General features: G+C 40.1%; 1 protein-coding gene across 1 annotated transcript in view; it reads right to left on the minus strand.

Moving 5' to 3' along the window:
* Positions 1-17,135: 17,135 nt before the first annotated feature.
* LOC142336278 (uncharacterized) overlaps positions 17,136-26,117 on the minus strand; it is a 152,168-nt gene continuing 143,186 nt past the window's right edge. Inside the window, exon 17 of the mRNA XM_075384980.1 lies at positions 17,136-18,070. Within this exon, the coding sequence (XP_075241095.1) occupies positions 17,284-18,070 (787 nt within the window). The 3' untranslated portion in view covers positions 17,136-17,283. The remainder of the gene's footprint in view (positions 18,071-26,117) is intronic.

Below are 26,117 nucleotides of genomic sequence, written 5' to 3' on the forward strand. Positions count from 1 at the left end.
TGGGTCTAAATTTCAGGAATGAGTTTCATTGATTACGAAATTTTAAAATTTTTGGAATCTTGGTTGTTTTCAGAGAATTTTGTTAGTGCGGTTTTTTGTTTTACAATGGTGCGTCTTTTTTTCTCTTCTATCTTTTTCAAACCTTTGCTTTCGGTTGTCTGATTTTTTACTGAAGCTGACTCAATTTTCGTTTAGAGGCAGAATTAAAATCAAAACCGTCTCTTCCTCTGCTGGCGCACTTGTCTTTTCTATATTTTCTGTATTGTCTTTTCTCTGTTTCAAGCTTCAATTTGTTACGACCTTTGATGTTTCTATGTTTTTGTTCCGCCGTAGCCATTGTGATTCCATTCGACTTTTCTGATTGCTTTCTGATCATTCATTTAGCTGAGATTCACTTTAAAAATACAACATACTGAATTGTTTTCTCAATAGTCGGTTGATAAATTGACTCGAGAAAACTTTTCCGACAGCTTACAATGGTTTTACTACACTTGTTTTTTGTCTTGATGTGTCTTGTGTTGTTTTGTTTTTGCTTGTTCGTTTGTTTTAGTGAGAGCCTCCAAGGATCCGGCTTTGCCGCGTATCCTTCTATGGCACTCCAATAGTTTGGGACCTTAGTGGACGCCCTCTCGTTGGCGGTCCTGTATAAGGTGTGTACTCTGTACATACTGAGCTGAGATTCACTTTAAAAATACAACATACTGGATTGTTTTCTCAATAGTCGGTTGATAAATTGACTCGAGAAAACTTCCGACAGTTTACTATGGTTTTACTACACTTATTTTTTTTATCTTATCGGTAACTTGGTTACCTGAATAGAGCTACAGGCGCCCGGATTTCGCCTGAACCAGTACCTGAACTGTAAAAAGGTTCAGGTAAATTTACCTGAAAAAACACCTGAATCTACCTGAACAGTTCAGGCAGATTTATCTCACCTGAACCCTACCTGAACACACCTGAAATTTACCTGAAAAATTCAGGTATCACTGCCTGAACTTTTACCTGAACTTACCTGAAATTTACCTGAAAAAAACACCTGAACTGTTCAGGTAATTTTTACAGTTCAGGTAATTTTACTTGAATTTTACCTGAAATTTCAGGCAGTTTTTGCCTGAAATTTCAGGTAAAATTCAGGTAAAATTACCTGAACTGTAAAAATTACCTCAACAGTTCAGGTGTTTTTTTCAGGTAAATTTCAGGTAAGATCAGGTAAAAGTTCAGGCAGTGATACCTGAATTTTTCAGGTAAATTTCAGGTAAATTTCAGGTGTGTTCAGGTAGGGTTCAGGTGAGATAAATCTGCCTGAACTGTTCAGGTAGATTCAGGTGTTTTTTCAGGTAAATTTACCTGAACCTTTTTTAGAGTGTACCATGAGATTTTGTCCGTTACTCACAAACCATTAATAAAAACTGGTGCACCATTAATTAATACTGGTGCACCATTAATTAATACTGGTGCTGAATTTTGGTGAAAATCGAAATTAGTTCCCGCAATCGACCAATGTCGCGGATCAAAGCTCTTTAAAATGATAGAAGCTCAGGCAATTGCTGTCGAGGTTGCCCAGACGGAGGTCGGAGACGAAAAAAAATACCTCGAGGGGGGGGAGTGGCAGTGGCGGCTGTACCAGTGGCGGTTATGTTACATGAGGGGGCATCACCCTCGATTTTTACGGAGATGTCATGCTCAAATTTTAATTGTAGTTGCATATACGTATTTGAATCCAGGCGTTTTAGCACCGCATGCATTTTATATAATTACTAACAAGACAAATTATACATTCTTCTTTTTCTTCCCTTAGTCAGGCAAATAGCCCATATTTCTTTTGCTATAAACATTTGAAGCTCTGCAAAATTTATTTCAGTCTTAAATTGAGTCTATTTTTCCGATCCTATATAATCCTTATCTGGTCTTGCTGTTCTCCTGAGTAGCAGTAATCAAGCAAAAACAATTTAAGCAACTGTAAAAATTTCAGGATCTTCCTTCTCAATTCTTCTGCTGAACGCGACTCGTTCTACTGCTGGTGACTCTTGTTTAATTTTATTCGCAAGAAACCGCCGATTTTTTCCCAGAAAACTCCAGTGACCTCAAGCAACTCCCAAATCAACCGCCAACAGAAAAGCGAGGAGAATAAAACTGTTGAATGGAACTATCCTGTTTTGCATAAGCTTCTCTCTCACTGTAGTCCTGATGTTGCATCTTTTGATGCTGTTTGAAGGGTTGTGCCATTTGAAGTGGTTTTTCGGCATCAAAAATGTTGTCCGGTAGGTGATTAAATGTCAATTTGACGGCTTTGAAGATCTCCGAATTCAAATGATCTTTTTCGGGGGCTGGTGCCAATGTGAACTGTTTCTTAACGTGATCAAACATTTCCTGTAGAATCCCAGGTAGTTGAAAGTCTGTTATCTTTCCGGTATAAACACTGAACAAATCGGGTACCGGATGAAGGATCACACCACCACTAGTTATTTCAAGATGACCATTGAAGGGTGGTTGCACCAAAAAACTCTACAGTCAGGTATTTGGCTTGCTCCTGTATCGATCGATAAGTTAACAAGATGATTATTGTTCAATTCAGACTGAAGAAGGAAACTGACTGCTTCCGGTTTTGTGCTGACAGGTTGGCCAGCAACGGGACTATTTTCTGTGGACAAAATTTCATCGCGTCACTCTTTTGGTCAGAAAACAGTCTGCTAAGACACAAGTTCTTCGTTTATCGTCTTAGAGCCAACAGATTCTTGCGGTACCGAAGACGGTCAGTGCCAGTGCATATGACTAATTCATATCTATACAATTTTCCAAAAAACTCATGCCGTGGGGAGATGACAAACAGACTATTCTGAAAATTGTAAACAGTTGCCCTCCTCCTACTGCTCAGTGGTTGAGGAACCCCCACAGTCCGATAGATTTGGTATTTTGTGTGAAGAATGTGAATTTTCAGTTCAATATAGAGTCCTTTGGATGTTACTTCGGCGCTTTTTTTATGTTCGAATTCGTAATATGCAGACATCCCTCTTGCTGTTTTAGGGGAACCATCCAATTTGTTCCATCTTTGACACAATATCCCTAATTTGTGGTAACGGTAGCAAGCTCGCTGATAATAGTCCTTTGGTTAGGGAAACTAGGGCATCCCTTAGGACATATCCCTGATTGGTCAGAATGGAACGCGCAAAGAGAACTTGCCCCTGTTTTTCGGATACATCTCCTATTAATTTTTTGATCTTCAAGATAACTGAGCTCATCTCAATACGCTTGTGTTATCTTGCATCCCCAATCGCTCATGTGTTCCAATTCTTTCACCATCTCATTGATTTGGAAGACAAGCAAGTTTAAGTTTGAATCGGTATTGTTACTGATATTCTCGACACGAGTGCGCGTAGTGAGCTCCTCATCACTCAGAATTTTAATTGCTCCTCCCGTTTGATTGTTAAGCCAAGCTATGTTCCACATGTTTCTCTGGTATTCCTAATGCAGTTTCTTCAAGTACCTTGCTTCCTGTGATTTGCATAAAGCGAATATGGAGAAATGATTGCAGCCTAGTGTATCCACCTTGGGACCCAGGAAGAAAGCCGCTCCTGTCGCCAATAACACTTTAACTTGTCTCTTTTGCCTTGTCTCCTCTTGTACCACATTCAAATGGTTGCTAAACAAGGACATCTGGTCCCTGACCAGCTGATAATCCTGTTGAAGTAGTTGATGTTCGTTTTCTAGTTCAATCACAGCACTAGCGGTCAAGTTGCCGTAACTCTCAGTGACAACCGTGGAAGAACAAATGTGTCCCTTGTAGTTGTTGTCTCATTGTTGGGTCATATCCTGCACGATGTTGTGTCTTGCGAGTTGTAGATGGGTAGCGTTGCTACGTAGGAGTTTTGGAAAGAATACAAACACTCTCATCGTCTTGAAAAAAGAATTCACAAAGTGCGTCGTGTCTGTGAAAAACAAAACTCCTGCTTCTAGGCAATCGTTTTGAATGAAGTTATCAGGTTTGAAGGGAATCATCCAGTATATGAGAAGGTTTTACATAAAGTCACCACTCCCAAAAATTTATCAGGCAAGATAAGAGATAAAGCCAAGACAAACTAACTCATAAAAGGATTTTGAAAGAGAAAGGTCGGCTATTTATACTATTCAAGTTGCAAACTAACCTATAGGATTGGTACTGTTTGTGACAGGTTGGTTACTTTGACCTAGTAAATTTTTAATACCCCTTCACCCCTCCATAGGTTGACTATAAAAGTTAGTATCACATTTGCATTAGTAATTTTTACTTTGATTTAGTGATCATAATAATTTATCATGAAACACTTAAAAGTTTTAGATTCCCTTTTTGTCAACTGGTCGTCGCGTTCTTCTCGGATATCGACGCTGTTTATAACTGTAGATGTTGTTCTGTTCGTCTGCAACGATCACCGGTTGCTCTTCAATTGCATCGATTCCTGCTTCCTACTCTGGCTGGATTTCGCTAGCTGCTGATTCTTCCTTACTATTTGTTGTTGGCATCGGTGCTATAATTAGAGGTGGCTCAGCGAAATTACCTTGCGTGTCCCCACCAATGTGATCGTCGTCCCACATGTGGTATACAGGCTCTCTTACATGCCTGTGGATCCTCCGATTACGCTGCAGCAATGCATCATCTTAACCGCTACTTGTCAATTTGTCCGCATCATAACGCTGAGTAAGTAGTCTTTCTGCAATTCGCGAGAACCAACGCAGAGGCTGTTCATCATTTTCTGAACGTGCTTTGAAGCGTTTCAGCCTGTTATAGTGTACAATCTGATTTTTCTTTTTGTTTTTCTAGGAACACATTTCGTAAAAACTTTCATTAATTTTTCGTACAACCGTATATGGGCTAGTCAACGGGAGTTAGAACTTCCTTGACTTTTGCAATTGAGGCGAAGAAGTCACAACTTGTCGTTTAACAACGACACGGTTATCAGTACGTTTTGTTGAAAAAATTTTCCTTCTGTCTTGGTGGTACTGCGCCTAGGATCTCACGAGTGGTCTTTCCAAAATTTCTGGTCCAAAATTTGAGTGTACATGTGTACTGCAAGCTCGGTGTCGTGGGGTTTGGAGAACATTAAGTCAATCCCATAGACGGCTTCGTTTCCAAACACTAGGGAGAAAGGGGTTTCTCCAGTTGACTTGTGCACTTTTGTGTTGTAATCGAACCCTACGTATGGGAGGAATGATTCCCTTTTTCTAGGATTTTCTGAGCATTGTTTGCTGATCACATCTTCCAAAACTCTATTATGGCGCTCCACTTGCGCATTTCATTTTGGGTGATACGGTGATGTCCGGGTTCCTATGTTCAGGAGGCTGCACACTTCAGTCACAAGTTTGCTGGATAGGTTCCTTGGTCTGTATGCAACGTAGCCAACGTAGCGGGGGCTCCAGGCCGCAAAATCCATTTCTCAACGAATGCCTATGCAGCATCCACAGCTGTTATTGTTGCAAGATGGACAGTAATTACGGATTTCGTGAAATACTCAGCTATGACCAAAATGTAATTATTTGCCATATCTTGGTTACGCGTTACTGGTCCCTGATATCGGCAGCTACTTTCGCGAATCGTACTATCACTGTGACTGGTTGCAATTCGGCTTTCAAGGTTCTGCAACAATCTCCCTTCTCAGCATGGGCCACCAGAACCGTTGTCGAGTTCTATCGAGTGTCTTATTAAATGCAAAGTACTCTCATGTCACTTTAGGGTCGTGCAGTTGTTCTAGTACGCTGCGCTTTGCAACTTATGGCACAACGATAAGATTTGATAGCCGTCTTTGACAGAGGTATACCACTTTTGTATGAGTATACCATCTTTCATCATAATTTGCTCCCATTTTTTCCACAACCCGAGGATTTTTGGGTGCCGGCTTCTGAGCCTATTCCCTCGTCATTGAATTTACTACAAAAGTACTGCAGTTGTACTCTCTGTCGTTCAGTGGTACCGTAGCGCTTTGCAGAATCGTGGCAATAGGTGATTTTTCCCTCTGCTTAACCCTAACTTCACTGCTAGCTCAGAGGTCCACTGAGTCCACGTTTTCTGGTTTTCTGAATACTACTTTTCTGACGAAAAAATAAAACCCATGCTCTCGCAAATTAGCTATTACCGTCTCAAAGTTTGTGGGTTGTGGACCAGATCTAGTTGCTGCCTCTTCCTCGTCCTCCTGCCACTCAGGTTCCCTTGTTGTTTGCCATGAGAGAGCGTCTGAAATGCAATCTTTCTCACCTGGCCGGTGAACTACTTGGAAGTCAAACTCTTGCAACACCTCAATCATTCTGTATGTCATTCCGTCAGCATTCTGACGAAAGAGCCATTGTAAACTGGCGTCGTATGTCCGAAGTATAAAGGTGATACCCAGCAAATAGGAATGGTACTACTTTACTGCTTGGACAAATGCCAACGCTTCCTTCTTCGTTGTACTGTAGTTTGCTTCTGTTCGCGTACGGACACGACTAGCGAAAGCTAGAGGATTCTCAGTATTGCTGTCTCGATTCGACATAACAGCCGCAATGCTGTTGTTACTAGCGTCAGTGTCCAAAACAAAAATTGGGTCGTAATTTGAACGGCTCGAAATTAGTACTCCGATGAGTTTATTTTTGAGTTCTTCAAAGGAGCGCTGACAACACTCGTTCCATTAGAATCGCCGGTGTTTTTCAGTAGGCTTATGCCGGGGCTTCGCTAAACCCGCTATGCTTCCGTGGTTTTGGTGGGTTCTGGCCATTTCGATAGGGCGTGCAGCTTCACCTCATTTAGCGATATTCCATCCGCTCCAATGTGGTATCCAAAGTAGGACACTGCTCTTTGAATCAGCTTGCAATTCCAGGGCTTCAGTTTCATTCCGGCTGACTCTAATCTATCTATGACACTTTTGAGGTGTTGGAGGTGCTCTTCATGGTTCTCACTTTAGATGAGGTTATTATCAAGAAAGATGGTTACAAGATCATACAGCTCTTCTTTGAACAATTGATTTATGAGGTGGTGAAACGTTGCAGGCGCAAAGCACAATCTTAATAGTAGCCGTTTGTACTCGTAGTAGCCCCCGTCTGGCGTTCAGAAGCCTGTTTTTGGTCGCACCCTCTCAATCCAATAAATTTAAGATCTAATAAATTAGTGGCAATGAAAATGCGTCCTTTTAGGTAACCGCGTTGAATTTGCGGAAATCTACAAAGAAACGCGAAGTGCCATCCTTCTGTCCCACTAAGACCACGGGAGCACTCAATTACTTCTTGACGGTTGGATAAGCTCCAAATCATTTATGAGTTTCAATTGTTTCCTGAGAACTGAGCCGGGATGGTCTTGTAAGCCGGTAGCTTGATTTGGGCGATGTCGTGGGTGTCAAGGTTGTGCACAAATAGTTTGGTCAGACCCAATTCACTGTCATCCCTTGCAAAATTTCTGCCGGTGAATGACCAGGGATGAACCAAAATCTAACCTCAGAATCGACAGATAATCTTAATGATGAAATTGTGTACGATCTCCATGTTCAATCCAAGGGCTTCAGTTGCTTCTCCGCAAAACTTAGCCTCATTGTGTGGTATCGCTCGTTTTTGGTTTACAGGTTCAAAAACACAAGCAAAAGATTGGTGTAGAGCACATTATCTCCCTGTTGAAAACCAGGGTTAACGTAATAACATGTATTGGACCCTTTGTCCCAATGAAAAACTGCCCTTGTCGTTTTCCAAATATTTGAATCGGGGTCCAAGTGCGTTTTCAGTTTCTACTAAGAGATCTCCGTTTCGAGTGAACTGGGCATCAATTGCGCCAATGGCATTCGGCGACGTTGTTCAAAAACATCATCACGGTTTCGTACGCTAACCGATTGACCGTAGACTCTCGAATTCATAAATTTGCTCGAGGATGCAGTTAGTGTTTTCTAGTTCCTCTCAGTTCTTTGGCCAGGCAGTTTTCCTAACTTTGACGATTAAGGCACTCGCTCTCGGCATGTTTTCCCGTGACCATTTCGCCATAGCTCCGGCCATCACACGAGTAGATCGCAGGAATTGCAGGTAATGACTTCGTGGATCAATTCATTTCCGAGACCACAAAATTTATTTAATACGCTCTCATAGAGCGTTCATCTCAGTTGGCTCGTGGTCGATACTGACGGCAATTATGAAAACACAATCGAAAGCCACAGCTTGATTCAGTTGTATCGGTGAATTATTGACCGGTGTGGAAGTCGATTGAACATTGATTGGGTTTAGGGAAAACTGTGCCAAGGTTGATGTCAACTGGCACCATTTGGGCTACCAGAAAATCTGCATCGCACACAAACTTGCCTCCCATGCAAACTTGCAAAACTTTTTTACCTAGGAGTCGGATCTGCTTGGCCTCCGCAGGGTACACTGTCCCGCCATACTTCTGTAGCAGTACGGGGTACTGTTCCACTATCTCTTTGGACATTATTCTTACCCCACTGTCGGTGTCCACTACAGCTCTTCGTTCAACTCCACCAATATCGGCTTTCACTAGTATCGATTGGCCGTTCCTTTCTTCCGCTGAAGTTGCTTTTGAGGGTCTGGGTCGTTTTAGGACAAAAATTCCTGGGTGGATTATATTCTCACCCCGGCCGATCTTTTTTTGAATGCTGCTTCTTATTTGGACAGTTTCGAGAATAGTGCCTCTTCATGGCACGCATAGCACTAAATATATTGCTTCGCCATCTCCCTCCTTTCTGGTCGCTGAGGTTTTTGTGCCTGCAAACCATTCTTCATGACCTGCATCCTTACCTCCTGCATCTTAAAGAACTGCAAAAGTGATGATTATTCGAACCTAGAGCACTACTATTTCCCAAGTCTGTGCCCTCAACGTCCACATAACGTACACCAACACCACAGGGGGGGGGGGGCAACTCTGAGCCTCAACCTTGGTCACTGCTTCTAGATTTAGTGCTTTCTGGTATCCTGCATTCAGCTTTGCGGGTTCCTCTCGCAGTAGGTGCCCCCTCACGTCCAAGTCCACCAATCCTTCAATGAAGGTCTCTTTCTCAGCCAAGTCTCTTGCATCTGCCGCTACAGCTGCTTTGGCCGATTCAATAACTTTCCGCACTCGTCGGTAGAAAGCTAATATACTCTCAGACTCCCCTTTTTGCAGACTCACTATTGAATTCTGCCCAGGCCGTCTTCAAGTTTGGGTAGTCTCCGATCCTGTTCCTGAACTCATTGAGTTGTATATGGATTATTAGTGCAGGGTGTCTTGCTTCCTGTTGCAGGAGCTGCTCCTGGAGTATGAAGAAATCGTCAATTGCATGACCAGTCAAGCATGTTGGCAGAATTCCTCTTGACTGCACGTCATTCTAATTGTTTGCTTGACAGACAACACGGAATTGCCTCGTCCAACGGTTGAATGAGTTGAAGAACTTCGACCGGAAATTGCTGGGTACTTGAGCTTGGGGGCCTCCTGCCTTTTGAACCACTGCAACGCCGCCACTTCCTCCCACGCCAACTCCTGGCTGTGCCATTTGAAGCTGGAAATTGTTTCCTTGGTCCTTACATTGGCCTCTCCGGGACCACCACTCTAAAACTGCTTCTCTGCGTGCCCAAACACGTTCTCGGGAGCAAGACCTTCTGCTGAGACTCGCGCTCTCCTGTTCTACTCTCGGGTTCCAGTGCTTCTCCTCTACAAGGGAGCAGCCTCATTTCTGCTGTTGGCTACTTTACTGGGATGAAGAGGAGAGTTGCAGCTAGAAGATTGAAATGAAGTCTTTTCCTCGAAAATGAAGCTGGAGAGAGAGCCAGTTCCGTTTTTGAAGCTCCAAAGACCTAACCAACTGATTTTCATTTTTTCAGAGTCCTCTTTTTACCCTACTTGTCCATTTGCCTTAAGTTTAGCCAATCAAAAGCATTCAAGTCAGGAACTGGAACTTGGAATTACCGGCCAGCTCCTCAGCATCCTTTCTTAATTTGTTCCTGCACACAAAGATCAATCAGAAGCACACAAGCATATTTCCAGAAAGGTCATTTTTTGATAAATTAACGAAATGTGTTTGAGGGGTATGAAATAGTGGTATGAAATTGGTACTTCAATAAAAAGGGTAATATAATTTGTTTCATGGTGTAATCAACCACCTGAGACCGTTTCTCTTTTCCTATCGACTACACTCCTTATATTTCTATCTCCATTGTTTTACTCTACTCCCTCGACTTTCTATACAATTTCATAATTGCAGCTCGAAAAGCGCACAGCTTATCTTCGGCAAGCTCCAGCTCTGGGGCCTCGGAAACCCCAGTGAGCAGTTCGCCAACCGTTTCATCGACGACCACGGAGGACACTGTCGCTACCTCAATGAAGCGAAACCGTCGCATAACGCAGTTCATGGTCCCCCTGTCCAGCGGCCGCAAGCCATCGAGAGGGTCAGGCGATCGCAGTCGGGTTCGACCAGCAGGATGTTGGAGACGACATCATTTACTTTGGGTGGGGGACTGCCAGTGGCGGCTGTAACAGTTGTGGTGACGTTACAAGAGGGGACATGACCCCTAATTATTACGCAAATGTCATGCTCAACTTTCGCTTCTGGTTTTACATACTTATTTGACTCAAGACTTATTATCGCCGCAAGCACACAATACAAATTCTAACTAGACTGAAATTATGTTCTTTTCTTTCTTCCGTTAGCCAAACAAATAGCGCTTGACTAAGGCATATTTCTTTTTATACAAACATTTGAAGCTATGCAATAAATATTTCAGTCTTAAAGTGCGTCTATTTTCTCTATCCTACAAACATGCCTTCACTCACATTTCATTTAAATTCCTTAGAGCTCAAATTAAAATGATCTATATTTTTTTTGATCTGAACTAAATATGTGGGATGGAGGAACTACTTTTCCCAACTGGGTTTTTCATTCAATTTTGGCCGATCGAAATGTTCATCGTACAGTCATGAGTGGCATTGCCATCCAGGGCTTATTGTGAATTTAAACAGCTTATTCAAAACTTTGCCATATTGGAGCAGTTATCGAGATTAAAGTTTTAACGCACATTTCACTTTTCACAAAATTTTTGTTCACGTTTTTTGTTTTTTTAACATCGTCAATTTTTGTTCAATTATATTGACACGTTCAAAATAATGTTACCTTTACAAACTGAGTCTAGATTTTTTCGGTAGTATAGCCATTTTTGTGTTTGCTTTTTGCGGCCAGTTGATATTTTTTTAGTTTTTCCGTGAGTCTCTGGCAAATTATGAAAAATGAATCGCTTTCGGTTTATTGATATGTCCATGCGGTTATCTGATTTTGCTTGCGGCAACTATTGGTTTTGTAACTTTGAGACGACAGACGTTCTTTTAATTAATTTTTACTGATTGTTTATTCGTTGTATTGATACTGAGTACGAACACTGACTGATTTTACTGAACTTCCCACCAGGTCTAATCTACCTAAAACAAGTTTATAGTCTATAGTTTACGGAATTCATTACTTTGAAACTGTTTGTTTTTAGTAAACGTTCAATAATATTTTGAGTTTCAACTTTGTGTTTTTGCTTCTGTAGTATTATAGTAGCTTGTGATTTTTATTACTGAACACTAAATGTTTTCAAAAAATTCAATAAAATCTTGCGTTCTGACCGTTTTTGTTTTGTTTTATTGTCCTTCTCTTGAATCTCATTTGTAAAAGTCATCCTTAACTGGAGATTGAGTCAAATCTGAAATCTACCTTCTTTTTCATCTGATGGCTAATCATTGATGGAAAACAATAATGACGCTATTTTATTTCGAAAAAAGTTGAAGAGTTTGTTCTATATTTATTTTTTTGTGAAATTTCGTTGTTTAAAAATTGAACCTAAAAATAATTCATTCTGATTGCATACAAAACCGGTGATTTCTGAAGAAGCATAATTTGAAATTCCGAGTGTCCTTTCAACGGCGAACAGTTTAAAGGTTATTTACAATGAATTTCAAAAATAAAAGAATATGGAACAAAAGTTTGTCCCTCATTTTTGTTTTGTCGACTTTAAATTACTCTTAATAACAAGAGTTTCTATCAGCTCTACGCCCAACGGTGTGTATTTAATCTCAATATGTTTAATTTTTGAAACTTACAAGGTAGCTGTATTTCATTCCAATTTTAGTTCCAATCTTTCGAGAAAATTATGGTTTTACACAGGTTTCTTCTCTGTTTCTTTCTTATTTTTAAATTTGTCGGTTTATGCGATTTGGTAACTGTGTTGCATGAAAGCGTTTGGTCGGTGTCACATCCAAACAAGAAATTCATCACTCACGACAACTTAAGATAAATTGTGTGATATCTACTTGGATTCGCATTCTCATTTTAGAAATATAAGTGAATGCAGAGGTTCATTTTTTTTTACTTCTGCACCCGATTTTGAATCTAAACAGCTCGTAGAGGCCAATTGGATATAGTGGAAGTCTGGCAAGCTGAATAGCGACGAAGTGTTGTTTCTTGAGAGATTTACCATTTCTATTTTTAATTCTTAAAAGAGATAGATTCTGATTTCTGGCTCTAATTTTTGTTGTTTCGTAAAAACTGTTGTTTTTTAAAATATTGTGTTCTTAATCTACATCAATTCTTAAATACATCCTCTTGAAACTGCATTAATTTTCACCTAATGCCTGTCCGTCTATCTGTTCTAGTGTTCATTTTAGTGAACTGAAGAACACTGATCGCAGTTATTAACCATTTTTTGTATACACGTATGTGCTTTCGTAATAATTTTAATTAAAATAAATGAAATAGTTTATCAAATCCGCTGTTTGTATCCTAATCGTGCATAGCTGCATTTGTCCCAATTAGTCTGGGGCCAAATTATTTTGATTTTTTATATATGGTAGTGTTTCTTAGATCTAATCTGACCTTGAGGTCTGCTTAATGACCTTGATTTTCAATGAGATCTAAAGCTATAAAATGTTTTTTTTTGAAGTTAATGGTGTTGATTTTGTTGAATTGACTTTTAACAAAACCTTTCAAATTTTTCAGATTTGACCTCCAATGTTTGTTTCTGTAGGTTTGTTACAGTCTGAGTAATGAAAGATCTCATTCCTTACAGTAGTGGGATACGAAGCTTATGAATAGCTGTAAGTGCTATTAGATTTTACGACTGGATTTGCACTTCGTTTTGTTGTTATTTTTGTTGTTTGCCCTCCAATCTTACTTGTTGAAGTTTTGTAGGTCAAAATTTAGCATATGTGAATCTATTTTTTTCCTCAATTGGCTAATCATCCTTTGGAAACTGTTGCCGATTAAATACGTGAAATTTCGAGAAATTGGAGTTCTATATTTGGTTTTCAATTTTGTTCTTTCTGTTAAATTTCGTTCATTATCATTTAATTTGACTGCTGACAAGTCCCATTGGTTTCTCAAGAAGCATAGATAAAACTTCTGAATGTGTTCAATCAACAATGAGTGATTTTAATTTTTTATTACGATAACCTATATTTTCAAAGACAAAATGAATTTAAAAATGTATTTCCGAGTCAACAATTCATCCCGTTAACAAGATTTGTTAGCTGCTTCATACTCAATCTTATCTATTTGTTCTCCTTGGTTTCAGTTTTCTGGAGAACAAGGTTGATTTTGGTAAGGTTTTTACAGAATATTTTCAGCTTTTCCGCATATGTGTGTTTAATTGAATTGATAACAAATTTGCTGCGCAACCCTATGATTAGTTCTACGAGCAAAAATGAGTTAATTGAAGCGTAACCTACCTCTTGATTTCATAGTTTGAGTAGCCTCTATTTGAATTTGACCCGGTGACCTCCAAGTGAATACAGAAGTCATTTTTTTTAAAGTTCGATTTTTGTTTTTTCAAGGGCGTTATCACTTTAGAGTTTTTTGAGGACGAAAAATCAAAAACATTATACGAGAAGTCGGTCAAGCAAAAAAAATGCATTAAAAAGATTGCAGGACTATTGTCAAAAGACCGGAACAATTTATTTGATTAGTCAAAGTCCTTCAGCTGGAGTACTTTCACAAAATTTCGACACAATGAAAAGATTTCAAAATTCATTTAAATAAACACTATTTTTTTTACAAAATGGGGCAAATTGATCAGAGTACAAACGTTAAATTTAAATACCTTCTTTGTAAAAACTGAAATGTTCAAACTTGTTAAAATTAAATGCCGCACGCAAAATTTGATGAAGCAAGAGGAGACAAATAGTGAGTGTCTTCAGATCCCTCTATGAGCGAGCGGTGATAATTGTTTTCTGAACAGACAAAACAGCTCCCAACAAAACACTCTTAAGTTTTACATTCGGAGGCTGCTCGTTGGAGATGAAATGGACAGAAAAAAATCGCAAAATCAAAAAGCTGAGAGTTAATAAGCTCGTAACGTTGGGAAAACTAGGAAAAGTTTTAAAATACGGAGAGGCCCGTGGGAGGAAGTGAGAGAAGGGCAATTGAAAAGTTTTTTATAGGTTACATTTTGCAATATTGAGATTGTACCTAGTGTACCTTTAAAATTACCAATTTCTGATGGTAAATTAAAATGAATTATAGAAAAAATTAGGACAAAATAATACATTCTCGCAACTCCAATTAATTGTTGTATTCTGACGCTTTACCGACAGCGCAAGTCTCCTAACGTTTTGACCAAGAAGGAAGAAGCAAAGTTGAATTTGCATTATTTCAATCCGCTGAAAGAATGCGTCGCAAACTGCAATTTCAAAATCTGTTGCTACTCGTTCTGTTGCTGTTTCCGGAAACAAACAAGAGTAGTCTTTGCTAGCTTCCTGTTTTTTTTTGAGAAAAAAGATCAAACACAAGCGGCAAGATTACGCCGTGAAACGAAGCGTGAAAATTTTAGACTAGATAGACGTTTGGAGCTGTCAAGATTGACCCGTCGCAGATCCATTCGTCTGACTGCTGGCGCAAATCATTGGCTGGCAGAGTAGCAAATTTCCTTTTCTCAGTTTGAGTCGCCCGAATCATGATGCATGAGTGTCTCGCCTTAAGTTCCATTTGTCAGATCTCTGGACTCCTTTTCATTCACTTATGGCCGATTTTGTAGCAAAGTTCTGTTTACTATCCTCGGATTGGAGTTGTTGGTTAGAGTACTTGCCGTTGTTTCCTGATTTATTTCTTTGAGCAGCAAATAGTGTTTTACGTGGTGTCTCATTGGCCATTGCTTCTCTGTGCTGTCTTTCAATGACGAGCGCAATGTTCTAATCTCAATATCTACTGGATCTGGTAAACAGCTATTAACTTCCATAAATTCGATTGCTGCGTTAGGCTGACGCTTGCATTGTATGTTGCAATACCAACAGCGCAAAGGAGTTGCGCCATTGGCAAAGATTAATATAGCCACAGCCTTCAAAAACGCGCAATTGCTACTTCTCGGTCTGCATCAATTCCATCATAATAATTTGCGTCAAATTATGACGCCAAACATCATCAAGCATTTTTCATGCTGATGTGAAATAAAACCCGTTGTTGTGTTAAACAACTAATTTAGCGTTTCCTCCGAACACTTTTGTAAATTGCTGTGGTCTAACAAGAGAATTGTGATTCTAACTTTTCGTAATTAATGTTTTGAGCCCCTGTCTTTACCTTTGGTTTTCGTTTGTCAGGGACTGCTTTGTCCGAACAAGAACTTTGAAATCAATTTGAAATCTGTGTGAGAATCAGTTCCGAACAATCCGCGCTATTTTAACGTAGTAAGAATCATTCATTTCCACTTTCAAACGTTAACTTCGCTTTTGTCTTTTCAGTATGATTTTATTTAATTTTGCCCCAATGAACACTTCCTACACAGCAAACACACACCCAACATTTAAGCAAACTTCTCACCAAACAAAACAAGCCATTTGCTTAAAACGATCATTGCAATTGAATCCGTTTTACTGTTACTTTCAAACAACCATGTCTTCATATTTGTCTGATCTTCTTTTAATAAATGGAAATCTAATTTGCCCTGATAACCGAATTAATTTGAGTAAAAAAGACTTCCAATATTGTTCTCAATTTATAACTACTGTTTTGTTTGCAAATATTACAGATTTAATTCAGGATCGTTTTTATGACTAATTATTTTGTCCAAGAACTGCGGAATTGATTTATTTGACACGAGCAATCAATTTTTTTCACTTAGTGACACAGCCATACATTTAAAAAAACAATTCACTATGCAAAAAAATTTGTTTGTTAAATATAGTCTTTTGTTAAATTTAGTTTGTTAAATTTAGTCTTTGTTTGTTAAATTTGTTAAATTTAGTCTTTTTTGTTAAAAAGACTAAATTTAGTTTGTTAAATTTAGTCTTTTTTCATCATTTAAAACGGATTTGAATTGATATTTATGCAATCAAAACGGCCACAAAAAGTAATACCACGGCCTCTTTCAACACGAACAACCCCCACACAAACAGCGGACACGTTTTAAAGTGTAAGTCACTTTTATTGAAGACACTTATGATCATTATCTTATCACGCAAATAGCCTAAAAGCTTTTGCTAGAGGTAGTGAGAAATGACGTCACGCTCACATATACCGCTAGTGAGAGGGAGAAGCCTTTTCAGCTTTGCGGTGTGATCAAATGTAAAACGAAAAAGAGCATCAGACAAACAAAAAAAAACAAAAAGCACCGCAACTTAGCTCCGCTCAGCTATAATAAAAACAAGAAAAGAGTACAAACACCGCTAAAAAGAGCGTCTAAAACGGCGATATCGGAAAAGAGCTAAGGAATGCATAGAAAACTAATGATTGAGATGGTCAAAAAGCTCCTATACGTAGGTACTTGCTAATATGGTCTGGAAAAACACTCCTGAAAAACAATAAAGAGGTCAAGTGAGAAAGTAGTTCCAAAAAAGGAGAGCGCCTATATAATAGCCGTTTGAGAGGCTGACGGCGGCTATTGTACATACTATTACTAGCTTAGATTATTGATCAAAAATACCATACCATTTTCACGTCTTTTCAGAGTGATGCAAGGAAACCACTAAATTCTTTGATTTTGACTTTCACTCTGCATTGACTTAAATATCTTTTCACGGGCGGCATTTGGCTTCCTCTAAAACATCCCCAAATATAGAAGTAACCGATTTAAAAAATCGATCACCATTACTCTTCGAGTAGCGACTAAAGCATATCCTTTGGGAGGCTGATTGCGCCTATTAAAAATAATGGTGCCATCAAAATCCCGCTCATCTGCGATTTGGCTTAAAAAACCATTTAGTTCAATTAAGAGAGGGCAGTAAAGTCTAAATTAAACAGTCAAACTACAGCTGTACATAATGATTTAAGACAGAGTTAAAATTTACATTTTTTACATATTTAAAACGTCGCGAAATAATTTAAAAGAGGCAAAAGAAAGCGATATAGTACAAACAGATATTTATAGATTAAACTTATTGGGCGCGTTGACGTAAGTGTCACAAACAGTTGAGTTCCCAGGCGATTGAAGATCATTGTCAGCATTCGATTCATTTAACAAAATAGTTTCATCTGTAGAACCTTGGTCAATATTAGATGTATTAGCGTCCACTGACGTAAAATAAGGCACGTTAGGTATCCCAATTTTCAACTTTCCATCGTCGAAATGGTTATCAATGTTCTCACCATTAACCATTTTTTCGGGTTTTTGATTTTCATCATCTGCAAAAATGTCAATGTTGGAATTCGAAATCATTGGTCTTCGATTCCGGCTTGCTGCACTTCTAACACTATTATGGTCCAAACTTCCCGTAGAAGATACTAGTTGGCTTTCTACAGTCGTACTGTAAGCTCGCTTAGAAAAGTTAGCCTCCAAATACGGGGCGAAAAACTGAGACTTCGGAATAACTGGTGTAAAGGCACTTCGAGTGCCCAACAAATTGATAGCCTTCTTTTTGTTGTTATCACCTTCGAATCGATCTGATGGCCCGGTGTAGGCTGACGTTGCACCGTAATTCAATTTTGTCAAGGGTATATTGGACGAATCTAAGTTGGGATTTACAGATTGTCTCAGGGTGTTCTCATTCAGCTTTTGGTAGTACTGCAGAGCTCTGTCATTTTGTGACTCGAGTGATTCCGCTCTATACAGTCTCGACCCGTCTGTTCTGTCTTCGTTAGCTTCAGTAGTCCTCGCTGATTGAGAGTAGGAATGTTCAGCATGACGGTACTTTCGTGACACTGAAGAACGGCTGAAAATATGAAGATGTGTGACAACAGTCTAATTGAAACAAGGGTAAATAAAATATTTCAGTTCATGTCACGTGATACCGCACAAAACACAAATTGGCAGTTCTTCGCCAATATATATGGGCAACTGACTGGGGTATAGGTTACGTGACTATGCTTGAAGTCACTTGAGAACTTCTGGCGTTTATTGGGTGATGTTAGGCCAGTCTTTCAAAGTGACATCAGCAGAGTCACGTAACCTTTCACTGCCCTTCGCGCCGTTAATTTATGTGTCTTAAACAGTTTCGGTGAATCGCATGCTTAGAGACTAGTAGTAAACCCCAAGGCTTTAAAAGAAAATCAATGCCCTACGGCCTTTATCTGTTTATCCCGTTTTTGAGGACGAAGAGTCAAATGGTCAGACGAAACCAATTTAACGAGTAGTCGGTAGTAAGAAACGGTAGTAAGAAACAGCAAAAAATAACATAAACGACTAACGTCGGGCGAATTGCTCTCAAACGACCGGCGAGCGGTTGGCTTGGTCAGTAGCTAGCCACGGGGGGGGGGGGGGGGGGGGTGCACCGGGGGCAGATGGGGGCAGCACTGGGTGGGGGGGCAAAAGCGTGGTGGGGGGGGAGCCAATAGTGGGGGTGGGGGGTCAACAAAGGGGGGGGGGGGTGTCAACCTCTAAGAACCGCCCCCTCACACCATAAGTATAAGTATAAGTCTCCAAGACAGTTTGAGCTGAAACAGACCTGAAAGGCTCTAAGAGCACATAAGGCCCGCTGGGCGCTACCTGTTTATCCCGTTTTTGAGGACGAAAAGTCAAAAGCGTCAGACGAAAAATTGGTCAAGCGAAAAATCGCATAAAAAAAGACCGACAGGACTAATATAATTGCTACAAACTTCGTTTGAGAGCAATTAATTACTGCAACAAACTTCATTTGAGAGCAATTGATAATTTTTCTACCTTCCAAAGATGGAGTAACCTTGACTTACCCTAAATCTCGCCATTATACGATTATCAACAAAGTAACAAATACAACGGCAAAATAATCACGAACAAGAGAAGACGTGCCTCAAAATACAGAGTTACTTTTGATTCATGATTGTTGAGGCTGAGCATTCACAACATGCTTAGGAAAATGCATCAGCATAAAAACTGTGAGAGGGAAAACACTTCTGTATTAGTTGTCTATAAGTCATCGTAATAATCTCATACGTTATTCTTGAGCAGTATATTATTTATTACTGTGTCCTGTATCTACGAATTATTGGAGCTGTAATTCAACTGTTAAGAACCCCAGCTTCTGGTATTTCAACTCGTGAGTACAAAAGCCAAAACCAACATAAGTTTAAGTTTAAATTTTTTTTGCATAAACAGGTCTTAGACAGATATCTTTGTCTTCGATTTGTTTTTCTATCGGATTGAACTGGTATACATGAAGAGATCCCGTATTGCGTGATATGTACCAAATCCAGTCCGATTCGATTCTGAAAAAACAAAGATTAGCAAATAGTTACGAACTGAATTGTAATGCAACGTAAGAACATAGCAGCTATACAGTTACAAAAGCGAACCGCAAAAAAACAAATTATCCGGACAGATAGATTTTGGAACCACTCAGAACGAACTGGGCGGTGTAAGGCTTTCCTCGTCGCAACCAAATGGGAGGGCAGCCGTTACATTTGCTCCGCCGACCCGGACAGTGAAATAGAAACTGCTGTCCAACTCAATAAATGACGTGCCAAAGGCATCAACGAATAAAAAAAACTCAACAGGCAATTTAACGACGCAAAGCCAATTATGCAAAGTGCATTAGAAGTTGAATAGCAAGGCTCAATTTAAAGCAAATAAACAAAAGTACTGTAGAGATTCAAGCTGCAGTCTCATAGTACAAACGAAGTGACTCCGTCACTGAGTCAAAACATTTTGCATAGACAGATTAGCAACTGCTGAAAACAACTCGAAGCAAAACTCAGGAAGGTCAGGAGCTAGATAGATCAAGCAAACTCAAGACCATTTATCAAGAGCTAATGAGGCTTGACGACTCTCTTTGCATTCTTCTTCGGAGAGCAAATATCCTTCGTGATCCAGAATTGCTTGAACGTTACGAAGCCGAACGACTAAATTTCTTATAAACACCAAACGCAGATTGGTTACCAAACATTCACGGAGAAACAAATATGAGGGATCAACAGAATCACACCATACAAACGACAAGCGACGCAGAACTAACTGCCGCTAAGATTTCACAGTACGTTGTAGGAGTTTCTCAACGAACTGTTGAAAATGGAAAACAAAACAAGGACAACGATTCAAAGGCCTCCTCTGATAAACGAGCTAAAAGGAAACAAAAGCTTGCGGATCTAGCGGAAGACTTTGCTTCAAAAATGAGGTTGAAGAAAAATGAATTCGAATTGAAAAGGAAAGAGCTTGAAATGGAGATGAAACTTTTAGAAGGTGCGCTGAAGCTGGAGTATAAGACAGAAGCTCTTGACGGAAGAGCATCAGATTCTGATGATAGCTCAGCCCCTAGTATTTGAAGTAGATCCCCATTCAATTGGAAAATCCCGAAGAACAAATGCCGGTTGGCTCGATAACTCGAATAAATTCTCCACCTTGCAAGATTATAGTTTCGAGCGTGCGAAAACCAGGGTCGACAACAATTATCCCAGGGTAAGCTTCAATCGCGAAGGTGTACTTAAGTCACGGTCACCAAGCGGAGAGCGTGCCAACACAGCCCGGGAACAAGACAAGTTTAAGCATAATAAACAAAGCAGTAGTAGTCAGCTACCTAAGTTGAAGTTGAGTTCATTCGACGGAAACCCCCCTAGAGTGGCCGGAGTGGTCGAATATGTTCACAGCAACGGTTCACCATCGCGATATACCTGATTCAGAAAAAATGAGCCACTTGAAAACTTTGTTGACAGGAGAAGCAAAGTCAGCTATAACAGGAATGGGCTATTCGGGAGAGTTCTACGCTCAAGCGTGGGAACTCCTGGGACGGACGTTTGGGCAACCTTACCCAAATGTCGACGCTCAGCTTAACACATTGCGCAAACAACAACCAATTCGAATGCACGACTCTACGGCTAAAATTAATTACTCAACAATCAGCAACCTAGTTATTGTGCTGAAGCAATACAATTATGAGGGCGACCTGCGTTCAAGTTCAACACTGCAGGTGGCAATTGAAAAACTGCCTCCGAACTTGAAAGAAAAGTGGTTCTTCTTCGTTGACGAGTGCCAAGAAGATAGACCCGACCTCATTCTCCTTGAAAAGTGGTTAGCTTGAACGGCTTTTGTCCATGAAGGAAAGCCATCAACGAAGAGCGAACGAAAAGAAGATGATCGACCAAAAGCTAACAAGGAAAAACGATTCTCAAAATTGTCAAATGTCAGTGCGAGTTCGAATGCGAACGAAACGAAGCAAATGCAAAACAACAACTGACTACTAGCGTATGGCAGTCATAAAAAAATAGAACTGTCCAATATTTATGAATGTCACCGATCGCTATGCAGCAGTGAGAAAAGAACACTTATGTTATGGATGTCTGGGAAAAATACATGCAATCAAAGATTTCAAAGTCAACGCCTGCGGTATATATGGATGTACCAACAAGCACCACCGGTTGCTACACTCGGAAAACCAAATGGACGAGGGCAATCACGCAGTCAATGTGAGCGCTGCAACAATAAATCAAAGTTACGAAGTTACCAGCTTTCTTCAGATAGTTCTCGTCTCAATCCAGAGTGGACGCAACCGACTGAACACATATGCTTTCCTCGATAGTGGTTCAACGGTATCATTCATCGATCAAAGCCTTCAAGAGAAGTCGCAAGCCCACGGAACCGAGGTAACGCTAAATATAGCCGGCATACACGGAACGAAGGATCTGAAGACCGAAAAAGTCCCTTTAACAATAAAGGGACTGCATTCAAAGGTGTATACGCTTGAAGCGTTTGTACATCCGTCGATTTCATTAGGAAATAAAAACTATGACTACAACAAACTGAAACAAAGTTTCAGCTACTTGAGTGTACTTCCAAACAGAAGTTTCAATATGATGGAATTTGGAATCATTATTCTCGGTCAAGATGCCTATGAACTGTAAAAGGCATTAGACTACAAGATAGGAACACGAAGTGAACCTGTCGCTGTTCTGACGGAATTAGGATGGGTAGTCATTGGAGCCATGATGGGCAAGAGAGGACAAAATGTATGTCATTTTTCCAGCACAGAAAATAAGAAAATGACAGAAAACATTCAATCCTGGTGCCACATAGAAACTTATGCTTCCAAAATAAATGTTGTAAGTCAATCAAAGAAAGAGCAACAAGATCAGAAGTTCTTAGAGAGCACGACAAAGTTACAGGCGAGCGGTACGAAGTAGGCATGCTCGGGAATGAACCAGAACCAAATCTTCCGAAGAATTACAGCTCAGCCTTAGGTCAGCTCTACTCACTGGAAAGAAGATTCCAACGGGACCCAAATTTGAAAGAATTGTATCAACAGTCAATTGATACAGATGTTGAAAAGGGGTTTGTGAAGATCCTGAATACATCGGAAGTTAAGGGTACTTTTGGAAAGGAATGGTATTTGCCAAACCATCCAGTACTGAACCCCATCAAACCGGGTAAAGTTTGCCGTGTTTGCAACGCTGCAGCTAAATACAAAGATATAAGCCTAAATGACAAGCTATTAGCCGCACACGATCTATTACACGGACTGATCGGAACAATATTCAGATATCGAGAGGGATCAATAGCACTAACCGCGGATGTTGAATCAATGTTTCTGCAAGTGCAAGTTCTTGAACGAGATGAAAGCTGCCTGAGATTCCTTTTGCCACAAACAATGAACGAACCTGTGCAAATTTAGGAGTATCAACGTCATGTTTTTGGTGCAAAGCTTTCTCCAACATGCAGCAAAGGCAATCCAAAACAACTTCTACATGGACGATTTTCAATCAATGTTTTCAAGCAATTGCAACCTCTTCTGTCGAAACTTGGATTTGAACTGAAAAAGTGGATCACCAACTGAAATAAAGTGACCGAAGAAATCCCTGAGGACTTGAGATCAATCAGCGACACAAAGCAAGTGGAAATAGAACCAAGTAAGGTGGGTTCATCCGTGCTTGGACTTCAGTGGACTGCTCCTGAAGACTGACTGAAGATTGTTCCTGACTGTCTGCAGAGATACTGGCAAATCGGTTGAAACCCCAATCACCCAGAGGAAGAGCTTGCCTTTAGTTTCATCAGTGTTTGACCCTCTTGGGCTGTTTGCACCATTCTGTGTTCAAATGAGACGACTCCTGAAGAGCATCTGGACCAAAAACGGACAACATTGGGACAACTCTGGAAAACCTAGCGAAGAAGAGGAGTTTCTGAAATGGAAAGACCAGCTTCCAGAAGTAGCATTGACAGAAGATACCTCAGCACAGCCAAGGACAAATGGGAACTTCATGTTTTCGCCTACGCATCTGACGACACAATGTGCGAAGTGGCATACCTATGCTCAAAGCACAAAGAACACTCAGCAGACTTAGCTTTTGTATTCCGAAAGTGCAGAGTCGCGCCGATTCGACACTTTTCGATACCACGTTTGGAACTAAAATCGGCAGTCAGGGCAGTGAGACTGAAAAAACAGATAGTTAAAAAACCAGAATCAAAAGATTCGAAGTTGTAACTGTTGGACAGACTCTACTACTGTTCTGCAATGGATACACAGCTCTCACCGCAAACAAGTGTCTGTAGCGAACCGAATTGCGGAGATTTTAGATACAACGGACGTTTCACAGTGGAATCATGTGAGTTGTATCAACAATCCAGCTGACATCGGGAGAAGAGCCATTAATGTTGAAGAGCTCAATGGACCGGCCTGGTTGAAGGGTCCAGACAGCGAATGGCCTGAGCAGGTTAATTTAACATTCGCTTCCGATGAGCAGAACGATCAAACGGACTTCGTAACACACGTTGAGGAGAAGAAACCAACTGTTCAATGGGAACGATTTAGCAATTTCAACAGACTTTTAAATACAATGGCATATGTGCAGCTGGCATTGAGCAAAACGAAACCGGCAACCAGGTAATTGGTATTGAGGAAAAAAACGGCCAAAGCAACTATCTTCAAGTTATTGCAGCAAGAACAGTTTGCTGAAGAGATGAAATCTCAAGGCTGAATAGGAAATTCAGAGAAACACCAAGATTCTGCAGTTTTCTCCCTTTATTGAAAAAAGAGGACTTATTCGTGCCAAAGGCCAATTAGGATAAAGTCAATTGGACTTCAATGCAAAGCGTCAAATATTGTTGCATTGGAAACATGACATTGTCGAATTATTCTTGCTTAATGAGCACAAAGACTACAACCATGAGGGAACTGAACATGTAAGAAATATTGTTCAGCAACGATTCTGGATTAATGGCGTAAGAAATGCATTGCGTTCAATAAAGAACAAATGAAAAAACGTGCCGAAAAGGCAGAGCACAAACAATGGCTCCCGTAATGGCAGAGCTACCTACAGAAAGGTTGGATGCTTCTAAAGCTTTTGCAAATGTTGGAGTAGACTACTTTGGCCCATTTACTATAAAAATTGGCCGTAGAACTGAAAAGCGATGGTGTTGTTTGTTAACATGTCTGACAGTACGAGCCGTGCACAAAGAAATAGTTGCAAAGTTGGATACCGATAGTTGTCTGAACTTAATTTTGCGGTTTATGGCTCGAAGAGGCAAACCGATAAAAATGATCAATGACAACGTGACAAACTTCGTTGGAGCAGACCGAGAGTTCAAACAGTATGTCGCGGCATGGAACAAAGACAGAATTGAAGAACATTTGGATCAACAAGGGATCAGATGGAAATTCAATCTACCCGCAGCACCCCACTTTGAAGGAGTGTGGGAGCGACTGGTCAGAAATTGCAAGAAAGCAATGTATGCAGAGTTGGGGGACCGATCAATTACTGAAGACGTTCTCTCAACCACAATGTGTCTTGTGGAGCAAACATTGAATGCTAGAGAACTGACGCCAGTTAGTTCTGACGTATGGGATTTGGAAGCTATTACCCCAAAATCATTTTCAGCTTGGTAACAAAAACTTCTATCTACCATATTTACCATGCGCAGAGGAATTCGTCGATCATTGGAAACTCTTTCGACAAACACAAGCTTACTCGAATCTCATCTGCGATAGATTCGGAATGAAGTATCTTCCAACTTTGAACAATGGAAACAAATGGAAATGCGAATCTGACAGGAATCTGCAGAAAGGTGATCTCGTTTGGTTGATCGAAGATAGTGACAAACGATCGGCAACGGTTCAAACGAAGGACGGAGTCTACAGGAGACCTGTTGTGAAGCTCGCTCTAGTACTACCAATTGATGAAGACGTTTTCATGAAGGAAAACAGGGCCGGCGATGTTGAGGCTGAGCTTCCACAACATGCTTAGAAAAATGCATCAGCATAAAAACTGTGATAGGGAAAACACTTTTGTATTATTTGTCTATTAGTCATCGTAATAGTCCCATCTTTAGTTATAGTTACTAGTACAATCATAGTCACGTGATGTGGAGAAAAAGGGGGAAATAACAAAAGCAACACAACACACAGCAAAAGCAGCCGCAGAAAACGGCTTCCTTCCTACACATCAGCAAAATATTGCAACAATAAACTGACTTGTGCAGTAAATAACGTGTTCCTGTGTCTTGCGTTTAAATTATTCTTGAGCAGTAAATTGTTACTGTGTCTTGTATTGAAATTTATTCTTGAGCAGAATATTATTTGTTACTGTGTCTTGTATCTACGAATTATTGGAGCTGTGATTCAACTGTTACGAACCCCAGCTTCTGGTATTTCAACTCGTGAGCACAAAAGCCAAAACCAACATAAGTTTAAGTTTAAATATTTTTGCATAAACAGGTCTTAGACATATATCTTTGTCTTCGATTTGTTTTTCTATCGGATTGAACTGGTATACATAAAGAGATCCCGTATTGTGTGATCTGTATCAAATCCAGTCCGATTCGATACTGAAAAATTAAGATTAGCAAATAGTTACGAACTGAAT

Source organism: Convolutriloba macropyga, chromosome 3 (genome assembly GCF_964194025.1).
Source record: "Convolutriloba macropyga chromosome 3, txConMacr16.3, whole genome shotgun sequence".
Taxonomy (NCBI): domain Eukaryota; kingdom Metazoa; phylum Xenacoelomorpha; order Acoela; family Convolutidae; genus Convolutriloba; species Convolutriloba macropyga.